This window comes from Geospiza fortis, unplaced genomic scaffold (genome assembly GCF_000277835.1).
Source record: "Geospiza fortis unplaced genomic scaffold, GeoFor_1.0 scaffold24, whole genome shotgun sequence".
In the NCBI taxonomy this organism is placed as follows: Eukaryota; Metazoa; Chordata; class Aves; order Passeriformes; family Thraupidae; genus Geospiza; species Geospiza fortis.
The window spans coordinates 910,070-922,056 of record NW_005054432.1 but is presented as its reverse complement, the minus strand read 5'-3'; the positions used below and the strand labels follow the sequence as shown (position 1 = coordinate 922,056).

General features: G+C 41.0%; 1 protein-coding gene across 3 annotated transcripts in view; it reads right to left on the bottom strand.

The window, feature by feature from the left end:
* Positions 1 to 1,230: 1,230 nt before the first annotated feature.
* Positions 1,231 to 11,987, bottom strand: part of NRIP1 (nuclear receptor interacting protein 1) — a 66,517-nt gene continuing 55,760 nt past the window's right edge. For all 3 annotated transcript variants that reach the window (XM_031061926.1, XM_031061928.1, XM_005427003.2), the window contains one exon: positions 1,231 to 10,033. In XM_031061926.1, the coding sequence (XP_030917786.1) occupies positions 6,185 to 9,673 (3,489 nt within the window). In that variant the 5' untranslated portion in view covers positions 9,674 to 10,033 and the 3' untranslated portion in view covers positions 1,231 to 6,184. The remainder of the gene's footprint in view (positions 10,034 to 11,987) is intronic.

Here is an 11,987-nt window from a genome sequence, read left to right as displayed (position 1 = left end):
TAGGGCATCACCACTGAAGAAACAGAGGTAGAGTGCTGGCTTTGCCTGGTGGGCAGACTCAAAACTGAAAGAAACACAGCAGTGATGAAACCACATAGTTCAAGAAATTATTTCCAATCTGCACTGCCATTAAAGGATGAGATGGCTCCTTGGTGATATTGCTTTTCCAGGTGGCTGCCTTTTGGCTCAGCCCTTGATCCCTCACATCAAGCCTACTTACAGAGAGAAGAGTCTGTAGAAGCTGGGTCAGGGTCCTTTCCCTCTGAAGCACAGCTGGGCATCACTGCTGGCACTACATCCATACTGCAAGGTGATGCATCCAAAGTGAGATAGCATCCCCATGCTGCTCCATTTTGGATACTGAACAATTTAAATGCTCAGTTATACACAGTTCAGGAAGCCCTAGCTGAGATCTATGGACTTAGAATTACTGTTTTAAAATTACCTTAGTGTATTATATTTTCTGCCTTCCAGAATGCTTCCAAAGAACCTCAGGCACACAATTTATTGCTGAGACCAGGAAGCAGAGGATGATTCATGAAAATAGGTGTTACTGTTACCCAAGACAGTCATGACCTATCCTATGTGCTTGCTTGCAACTGTACAGCTCCAGACACCGTCTGGACATCCTGGAACAAAAAATTTCTGGAGAAACAGCACTTGCACTAATGCTGCAATCCATCATTTGCACTAATGCCACAAGCTGACTTAACTCCAAAATACAATGAAGTGCACTGCTAAACCTTTGTGTGGGCAAACTGCGTTCACTTATTATTCTATTTATTTTCTTAAGCAAACATACAGAAACTGAGAAGTCTGCTTTGTGATATGAACCAAAGTAGATTTTAGTGGGAAAACACATCTTTCCACCCTGCACAAGGGACCTGAACAATGTTTTAGCATTCAAAATTATTTTCACATGAGAATTCCCACTTAGAGGTTTTCAGTTTATGGTCACTGATTTCAAGTTAATAAGCAGAAGGGTATTTAAATAAAACATAATACAGAGCTTTGTGAAGTAAAGCTGCTAATCTGATTTAGATTGCTTCATTTCCAGCTCCACAACACTCAGCTTCCAGCCAGTAGCCCTGCTGAAGGCTGTGTGTGCTTAAGTTCCTTGAGGTACTTTTGTTGTCAGAAATCTGCATCAACAGCACTGATGCAAAGAGCCCACTAACACTCCCAAAAGGCAAAGTACACATGAAATAAAGCAGATTTAAAAACCATCAAGACAATGCATTTTTCTCATTTATTCAAATCTTCTGCAGGAAGTAAACACTGAAAGATTTAAAAAAACTTCACACTGCAGTATGTACAGTTTTGTGACATCACATGAGGAAATTAATTTCTAATAAAAAAAATGAGACCAGTTAAATTACTGAAGACACATCACAATAAAACTGGTTGTGGTAAAATCCCAAATTCTTATGTATGGCAATGAAAATCAATACTCCTTTGTTTTACAGGGATGGAATAGTCCAGGTACAATATTTCAGTTATGCAAAATGGAGTCCTGAACTTACATGACTTATTATAATTGTATGAGCACTTCATGTTTTAAAAGTAGGTTTGCATTTTTTTTCCAGACCCTTTTGAATTGAAGCACATTCTTTCACAAAGCTAAAATACCACAGCAGAAGTCATGTCCAGAAGTGGAATACTGTTGTGTTTTGAACTGACCTGACTTGTTAAGACTTTTTTTTTTTTGCCAACGCACAGATGCACAGGGTCCCCCATGCACTTTTCATGCAGCAGTTAATCACAACTTTAAATAAAAGAATTTTTCTATACATTCTTCCAGACTTGCAACTGTATACATACATGCAAAAGTTTTTAAACCTATGTGATCGTATTTACACTTATACATGGAATATACATAACAAAAAAGATTAAAAGGTTTTTTTTTCCTTTGCATTAGAACAATACAAAATATGTATTTTTCATTAAGGAAACCACTATTTACATCACCTTTTAAAAACCAATTTCAACATATTATAGGCGTAACAAGTCAACATATTTACATTATATATAAATATATATATAATATATACTTACCAGTTTACTCCTCTGTAAGATGTGGCAGAGAACAAACTGGTAATATCATGTCACTGACGTCAATGAGAGCTGTAATACTTTCACCAACATTTAACAGGGAAAATTTAAACCACTCCTTTCTTTTAAAAACATTTGTAAATTAAAAATTTAAAAACTTCACTAAGAGTAAATGGCTACGAAAAGTAAAAGTTATGGCTGAATTCCCTTTTGATCTCATATAAACTTCTCAAACTGAGCTGCCCAGCTCTGTGGTATCAGCAGAGAAGCCCTCCAGCTCTCCACTTTTGATTCTGTGGTCAAGCCTTACCCACCACCTTTTCCTCAAGCTTTGGCAGAGGAGACACTACAAACCTGGATATCTGAGTCCCAGACACTTCCCTCTGGAAAGAAAAGGCAAATCTGCGTGGCAATTCCAAGTCAATCCCCAAATCCAGGCGCTGCTGACACCCCTCCAGCAAGGCACCGGGGTCTCCACAACTCCAGCTGCAGCCCCAGCCCTCCCCAGCTAAGTGGGGACAGAGTTAATGCAGGTTAAAGCTCCAAGGGGCTGCAATTGCACTCTTAGCATGGTGCAGAGACAGCTTCCTAACTTACTTCCTGACTGGTCTGAGAGCTGGAGGCAGCTTTCCCCAGCAGTCTCTGTTGGCTGTAATTGGGATGTGCCCTCCCTTCCCTCCTCCCTGCTCCTTTGATGGGGAGATCCCACACCAGCACCCACTGATCCTGCACTGCTCTGCCTGCACAGATGCTGCTGCCAACACCTGCCAAAACCCCATTTTGCTCCAAATCCATAGCCTAAATGCCTAGAGGACACAGGAGATGCTGAGAGTACCGAGGGCTACTCAGGAGATGACCTTGGTTTGCAATTCATCTGCAGGGACTGGTGGAAATCAGGGATCTTAGAGCTGCTTGGGAAAACGTGGCCAGCCCTACCAGTCCCTCCTGGGACAACAAACCCAGCTCCCACACCCCTCTTCTCTGATGGAAAAGTCCCCAAGGAATAAAAAATAGCAACTCCTTTTTACTGACCCACGCTACAAGACAAAAAACAATTAAAGAGCCTTTGGTCCTAAGGTGTCAATGCTGTAAATGTGGATGGGGTAGATCCAAAGAAGACCTCTCTTCCCTAGGGAGGGGGTAACACCAGTGACACTGGAGAATTCCGTACAGGAGGAGACAGTTGCCCTCTTAGCAGCTGACTGAGCATTCCCTTGGCATGTCCTGCCCTCTCTCAAGGGCCTCATTCTTGTTACCTGCTGTTTGAGAGTGCAATGCCTACAGGAGATAAGATTCTTCCATGAACATGTCCCAAACTTAAATTCTTGTATTTTAGAGTTTACCAACGTCTGTGAGAATGGCAATACCCTTTTGTTAACATCAACTAAAAAGAAAGCTAAATCCTTAACTGGTCAAACTGTTAACATTTTAACTTAACTGTTTTACAAAACTTTCAAAACTAAATGTTCAAAAGTATATATTATAACAATAGACTACCCTAGAATAAATACAAAGGTCAGCACATTGCTCGATTCCAGTATTAATTTTTGTTAGGGTCAGAATCTCTTCCCCACTCTTCATCTCAGCTTTGGAGAAGTTTTTTCAACCAGGTAATTCCACATCCTCTCACGCTGCATTTTTCTGTGGGGCTCTTCAAGCAAATTATAGCCCTGTATTTAGTCTGGGGACCATCTATTATTCTATATTGTATATATTTCCTACCTATATACACATTGTTTCAAGAAAAATAATCAATTAAGACTTTAAAAGACATTTAATGGATGGAACAAATACCATCTTTTTAATATTTCTGCTGGGTTGACTCATATAAAAAGAATTCAGTTCCACTGTCAATCCAAAATATACTTTATCTCATTAATGATTATTCTATGAGACATCTGAATTGTCATTGGGCTACTTATAAATGCAATATTAAAGACAAACAAAATTTTATTTTTATATTATACTTCAAACAATGACATTTAAAATGATATTAGATTTGCGTGAAGGTTTTAAAATATAAATCTTCTTTGTACAGCCCATTAATATATTATGCTTCACCGAAGTAACATAAAAATATATCTTTAAATTGCTCTGTTATTTCTCATAAAAACCAGGGGGAATGTTTTATACCAGATACTGCCAAATATTTGTGTTCCCTAAAAGGTATCCCCCGGAGGGAGGCAAAACAGAATAGTGGTGCATTTTCCAGCTGTCAGACAGAAGAAGTCCCTTTCAGTAGGAACTGCACTGGAAAGAGGAGGAACTGATCTCAGGCTGGGGACAGGGACAAGAGGGGGACAACAGCTTGCTCTGCCTCAGCAAGCCAAGAGTCTGGGAAAAGGATCTCAGAAACCAAACCAGATGGAAAAGAGCAAAATGCCCCCTCACTCATGTCTGCTGTGCAGACATGGGATGCACAGAAACAGCAGTTTTGTCATGTCGCTGGCTTGCAAGGGTGAAAACAGACAATATTAAACCAGAGTGCAGCTCTCATTATTTGCGCAAGCCAACTGCTTAGCTGCTTGCTGATGGCAGAGAGGATTATCTGTGAAATCAGGAAGCCACAGAGAACTTATTTTTTTAAGGGGAGTAAAAAGTTCAGCAAAACTTCTGCTTGCCAATAATTCATATAATTCAGAGGAAGTGGATTTTGTCCTCTTCCTGCCCCCAGAGAAATAAGGGCTGCAAATGGAGTTAACACTGACAGCGCTAACGGGAAAGCAGAGCCACACGACTCTTCCCCAGCCAGCAATTCTTTCAAGATGTCTCAGCCCTGACTGCAATTTTCAGTTCCTCCCATCTCAGGCTGATACTGCCAGATGTTACAAATCACAGCACAGGTGGGGATTGAGGAAAAGGGCAGGGAAGGATTTCTCAGATATAACCCACTATCCATTACAGAACATGACAAAACCACAGTTTTATCCTCAGTGCTACCTGGGAAATTATTCTAAAGCCAGATTTTCTGCAGTGAAAGGGTAGTGCATTAAACCATGTATCAGCTGTTCAGAGAGTAATAAATATTGGCAGATTATAGATTCTTTTCCCTGGTTGTAGGAAGAGGCCAACACATTTTTCATTAAAATCCTATTCCATCTTAGAGTGGAAGTCTGATGTGCTGCTTTGGTGCAGTTGGTATTCTTCCACAGGGAAGCAGGATGGTGCTGAACACACAATTCTGTTCATCCCCTTCACAAGCTTTCCAGCATTTTCCTCACTGAACACATGTACTAAGCCTTCTCAATCACACTGCTCCAAGAGGCATTTTGGCTTTCCCCTTTTAGGCAGGAAAGTGACAGGAATGTGCCGACAAAAGGACTCATGCAGTACTTGCACGGCCTACGAAAATCTGCCTTTTTTTATAAAAACCTAGAAAAAACCCTTAATTCTAACTCTAGTAACTCATAACTATGGCTAAGAATTCTGAGGAAGGCATTTGTTGAGAGCAGGGCAAGGAAGAAAAATAGATTTTACACCACTATTCTGGCAGGACCACAAACAAGATTTAAAAATAACAATACAAATTTTGGAAGCACTAAAAAATACATTTCAGTGCACTTCAATTATTAACACTGATGCAGGTTTTCCAATATGACGAGCTAATACCTTGGACGGACTGCCCCACTTCTTAAAAGTTATTCTTAAAATTTCACAAAACATATTAAAACATTGAAAAAAAAAAAAGTACACTGTCTCTATGCTCAAGCTTCAAAAAAATAAGGATTATTTTACAGGGAGGGAGGAAACGCAGCATTACCACCACCTAGGCTGTACGGTTACACTTTATGTTATACCAAAAGCTTGCAGATCCAAATAAGACTCTGATCAAAGAGTACTCATAACTTAATCTGATACATACAGAAACGTCTTGTACAAATTACAACCCTTCCAGTTTCCTTGTGACAATCTACTGTAAAGCAAATTTTATCTACATGTATTTTAAATAACATCACCAGAAAAATAAAAAGTTTATCAAATGAAAACATTTCAATTAGACCATGCTTTTTTTGTTAAAATCATGCTCAATTTATACAGTAGTGAAGTTCATACTCATTTTTCTTTTTTCTTTTTTTTTTTTTAAACAAAGATTCAAAACCGTTGATTGTAAACTCACTGAGGAGGCTGCAGTTTATTCTGGCTCTTTTTTGATTGTTCGCACTTTTTCCAGAAGTCCATGCACTTCTCCATTCACACCACCGTGCTGATGAGAGGTGTTACTCCCCATATGGCTGTTGTAAGGGCTTCTTAAGTTACTAAAAGGAGTTTTGAGCTCTGGCTCAGATGTCAACTCCTCTTTGATTGTAACGCGAGTCGAGCTCTCGGTAAATGAAGGCTCATTCCAAATTTCTTTGTCATGTGCTTCTTGGCTGCTGACAGAGCTGCCACCTTTCTGTAACATGTAGTACAATATTGGGTTGGTTTTGGTCAGTCTCGGAGAGTCTTTCTCATAATCATTCTTGTCCATGCCCGTGATCACCCATCTGATGGGGCCCTTCTCACTGGGCATGGAGCACATGCTCAGCTGGTCGGACTCCAGTCTGGACACCGCGCTCCCCAGATGTTCAGGGAAGGGGGAGCTGGCCGGACTTTTGACTGCTATGGGATACTGAAATGTTCTGTGATCTACACAATTGTTCTGCTGCACAGGGCTTCCCACCAACGATCTTACTGAAGAAATGGTGAATTCAGGTTTATTGACTGTTGCACTGGTTTTGCTTCCTTTTTTCTTGCCCTCTGTTAGTATGTTATTCCTATGTTGTGACAGATCTCTCTCACAGTTTTCTGAGAGAAGCAGCTGTTTCAACACATTAAAGCCTTTACTGTCTCTAGACCAACTCCTATTTTCAGTTTCACTATTTGAACCATGACTTACAGCATATTTAAATTCAGCATCACTTCTGCTGAATTTCAGTTCTTGTTGGTTAAGCAAAGGCCCGTACAGCGCCTCGGTAGGAGAAGCGTGATTGTTTCCAGCATCAGACACATTACTTTTCATCTTTTTTAATGGGCTTTCCAAAGGCTCAGCATGAAGCTTCCTCTTCTTCGGTACTGTGCAAAGACTCCTGGATTCAAGGTGTGTCAGCTCGTTGTTTCGGTGACTCCTGTCAGGCTCATCTGCAGGGTAATTGTCTTGATTCTGTCTCAGCAACCTACTTAGCAGGCCATTTTTGGAAAAAGAGAAATCTTGAGGTGAAAGAGGCTCAGATTTCACCTCCTCAGATGCTGGAGAAGCAGCTGTGTTTCTCTGCAGTGAATGAACAAACCCTTGGAATTTGTTACCCTTGCATTCTCTTACTTGCTGTGCATTTGAATTATAAGGAACATTTGATTCGTCAGATGGTTCAGTTTTTATTTTCACCGTCAATATTTGCTCATTCAAAGCCTTGTCTGTCTGTTCTTGAGAACTTTCATCTCTTAAAAGCATCCTCTCTTTCTTTTCACTTTTACCTTTATTGGGAGTTCCCAGAAGCAGCTGAAGGACAGTGCGCCTTTCAAGGAGATTTTCTATTTCCGAACCTGGAAGTCCTTGTTCAGCGGGTGCGGGCTGACAACTGAATATTTTGTTATTTTCTTCATGCATACTCAATTTATTCGTAAGCAGAGGGCTGTTCAATCTATCAATCAAGCCCACAGGTTTATCCATGTTCCCTGCCAGCAGCTGTTTGCTAGCTCTTTGTTCCTCACTCGACATGGAACTCTGCATGCCGCACTGAGCCAGGTTCTGCAGCAGCTTGCTGGCACTGAAGGCCGAGGAGTTCTGGGGACTATCAGTCCTGCTCAGCTTAGCTCCTTGAATTTCCTTGCTTTTGGACAGGTCTATCAAGTGCTTAGATGCAGAATTCATCAGTCTGTCTGGCTGGATGCTGCAGGCGTAGGGTGGCGAGCTCCGCTTGACAGCCAGCGACTGGTGTGAGAGGTTTATAGGAGAGTCTGCTTTTGTGGAAGCCAGCAAGGGTGGAGTGCTTAATGGAGTCATTCGGTTGGCACTGGGACTGTCAGCCACAGGAGTCCTTTTCCCAGTCTGTACAGTGAATTTTGCCACATCAGCTGTACTGTGTGGTCCCTGAGGATCATTACTCTTGTCTACCTGTTCTTCACTCTTATGCCCAAGTAACAGCTGAAGCAGTGTTACTTTCTGGTGGGGATTGAGCTTAGAAGCTTTCGGAGTGTCTTTCTCTTCCTTGTTCTCTGGACAGGAAACTTTTGGATCCCAGTTACGAAGCAAGGACTGAGTCAGGTTATCCAGTGATGCAGGTGGACCTGCATCTGGCTTATCTGTCCTCTGTTTAAAGGATAGGTCTATAGGAAGACAGTTAGAATGGGAGCTTTCATCATCACTGCTGTCTTCTGTAAAACTGGGATTGTTGTCTGAATACTCATCAACAGTTGTTGGTGTGCTGCTGTCTTCAAAAATGCTGGCTCTCTCACTCTGCTCACGCCCTTTCACGTGCTTGGTGGTATTCTGGCTTTTCAGCAGATGTAAGAGCAAGCTGTTGCTGGGAGAGGTTTTCAGGTTATTCCTTTCCACAGTACTTTTGTATCCCACAGTTTTGGGAGGCGAGTGCATGATTCCCACCGAACTCTGAAACGGCGCCACACCGCCTTTGCTAGCGACTGTTTTGGGGGACGATCCTGCCTGACCATTGAGATGGCTCGTCATTCCTTTGGCCAAACCAAACTGGCCCACGTCCTTCTGAGCGCTTTCCTGCAGCCTGGCCATGGCTGCAAGCCTCTCGCTTGCAATCTGATTGGCATTTTGTGCTTTTAAAGCGTGTTCCCTGGAGTACTGCTGCAAGTGGGCTTCACTAGAGAGGAGCAGGGCCAGCTGGCTGCACGCCACGCTGGGCTTGGGCGAGGCAGCAGGGCTGGATCGTTTCTCTACCATGCTTGCAACAGCTTGTAACCTTGCAGCACACGACAGGGGCTCGTTCATCACCTTGGGGCTGCTCTGCACTGCATGAGGAGATTCTATAAACCTCTCTTTGGGCAGGTTCTTGGTGATGTCAGGCAGGCTGCTGTCCAGCTTCTGATCTTTTGCTTTGCTCTTCTTCAACAGGGTCTTCAGGTGGCTGGACGCAACACCATAGCACCTTAAATCTTTCTCCACTTGTAAAGAATCATGGCTGAGAGAATAGCCCTGCTCCTTAAGACTCTGTCTGATCTGCTGTGACAGAGCAACACTCTGCAGCCTAGAGCTGAATGACTGAAGCAAAGAGGCAAGTAATGTGCTATCCTGTTTGCCTTTAGGCACATTTTCAACCATGCCAGCCAACAAAGCTTCCTTTTTTCCATCTAAATCCACAATGGAATCAGACAACCGCCTTCTCTTTGCTGCATTCCAGTCTTCTGAAGACTGCAAGAGTCTTGCTTTTTTGAGGTGCAGCATGCCAGATCCCCGATATGTACTCGTGTTGAGAACTGGACCATTACTCTGACAGCTGGGAAATATATTTCCTGAAATCTTAAAGTTTTGATCCTCCCCACTATGCCCAGTGGACTTTTTGTCAACTGCAGTACCTGAGCCTCCTGCTGCTTGATGCATTAGTAATCCCTCTAGGTAAGTTAGAACAACAGAATCCTGGTGCATCTCAGAGCCAAGCTCTTCTCCATGAGTCATGTTCAATAAAAGTTTCCAAAAAGGCTCTGTTTCTATTCACTTCAAAGGCTAGTTTTGCTCAATCAAGATGCAGAGTTAATAACAGGTAGATGTCTACAGTGTTTTCTTAGAGACTTTCAGAAACAATAGAAAATGTATTATCCTAGGCAGGCTTCTCCCAGTGTACACTGTTTGATGAGCCAGGTTTCCAATCATAGCAATCCTCAGCTGATATCTAGGATATTTATGGACGATGTCTAGGAGAACACTCAAAACATGGTTTCACAGAAAAAAAGTTCCATCAAATATTTGCTGCCTTCTTTCTTCTGGAGGCCAGCTTGCTTTTCTTCTCTTTCCATCTCCACCAAGCACATAAAATTCCTAAGTCAGAAACACAAAACAGAAAGAAAATATTTAGGATTAAGATATAATTGTATAAAACACTTTTTCTTAAAAAAAAAAATCCAAACTCAACCCCCCATGCATTGTCTTAGGCAGAGATTCAGGATAGATAAATAATGCACATTCCAGAAGAAACTAAAAATCAAATAAAGAACAAAATACACAGTATCCAATTCAAAGAACATTATGAAAACTTCAATGAGATGAAGTGTTACACAAAAATTAAGCTTACTTATCATAAGTACAGCCACTACAAGCTTCCACTGAACTTCACTATTCTGCAGCTAAAAATAAGCAATAGCAAACCTGACAGGAAAATCTGAAATCACTCTAAACACAGTTTGAAAAAAAAATCCATTGAATTTTACTTCACAGTTGCATGAAATTTTCTTCTGTAAATGTAAATACACAGGACATGCAGCCTTATCACTCTTAAACTGAACTAATAAGAAAAGGCAGGCCTAAAGTGAATGTTTAGTTTCAGGTTGCATATGCTCTGAAATAACAGAATGGACAGCATCATATATATGAGTACATTTCTGTTTTGCAGGCGGATGGCATTGCTGAAAGTAGAAACAAAGTTGTTAGTGCTGCCCAAGACTATGCACCAATGTAGAATCCAGTATGGTAACACAACAGGGGTGAAATCTGCTCTTCTTACAACACCCAAACACCACAAGGTATTAGAACAATCATGTGATAAGAGTGGGGAAGAGGTTGCTTATGCCCCTGATGCAACATAAATCCTGGCATCAAAATCCTCCCTTGCCTGGAGGATTTTTGCCTTTGCGTTCTTTCTGTACATGAAACATACGATGGCAAAACCAAACCAAACCAGTTCTTCCCTGAAGTCTTGTTATTCTTCCAGAGTGTATGATATCTCTACTAAACACCTCCTTGGATGGGGCAGTGTGGAATAAAAAGCAGTTTTAAAATGAACAGCAATGCCACTTGTTCTGGATATATCTCTGCAGTTTCACTTACAGGGCTGCTCAATGGCAGCAGGAACATTTCAGTCACCACACCTCAATAATGAGACCATTACACCACACACACATCCTCCTTCACTCAGTACTAAGCTGGCCAAATAAATATTCAACATGAGCAAAGGTAAGTGTCCTTCTGCATACTGAACTCTGTAATTTGCTTTCATGGGCTAAAACTCCATCGAAAATTTGTATTTACAAGTTTAAAAGGGATGTACACAGATGAAATCCTGCCTCCTTAAAGTGAATGAATATTTTATGATTGATTTCCCAGAGGCAAGTTTTTAATTCAAAACCTACAGGCAACTAGAAGTCAGAAAATAATCAGATCTTAAAAATGTAAAGAATAAGAACTACTAAAGAGCTGTAATATTGACTGTCCTTAATCTCCCTGGGCAAATATTCCCTTACTTGGTTTTAAGTCATCTAGAAAAACTCTAAAAGTGGAGCTATCCTAAAAAAAAACCAAAAAGCCAAAACCAAATCCAAACAAAAAATCTAACCAGCAATGCATTGTAGTGTAAACGTGTATATCCACACATTTAAATATCAAATGCAAAGCTGTTAGCTATTATTGAGGTCTCAGTACTTCTCTCAGAAATACATTAACCAGCATTTACAGAATTACCTGTGGAAGACAGAGTGTTCCTTCAAACATGAAACAACTTAAATGTGGATCCAGCTAACTGAAAAGGACTGCTCTGCTCTGTTCCTTCAAAAACCTCTGTACCTCTGAGTGGTCTTTTACAGAGTTTCAACTCAAAAACAGAATAAAAATCACGAATAACAGATCCCTAAAAAAACCCCAAAAAACCCAACAAAATAAGATTTCCAATGAAATTATTAAATATTCAGCAACAGTAACAGCAATACAATTAGACTAATTTCCTCAAACTTTTGGGGACACACTTTAACTGGAGAATATATTTTTCCAGCTTCCAAAAGTA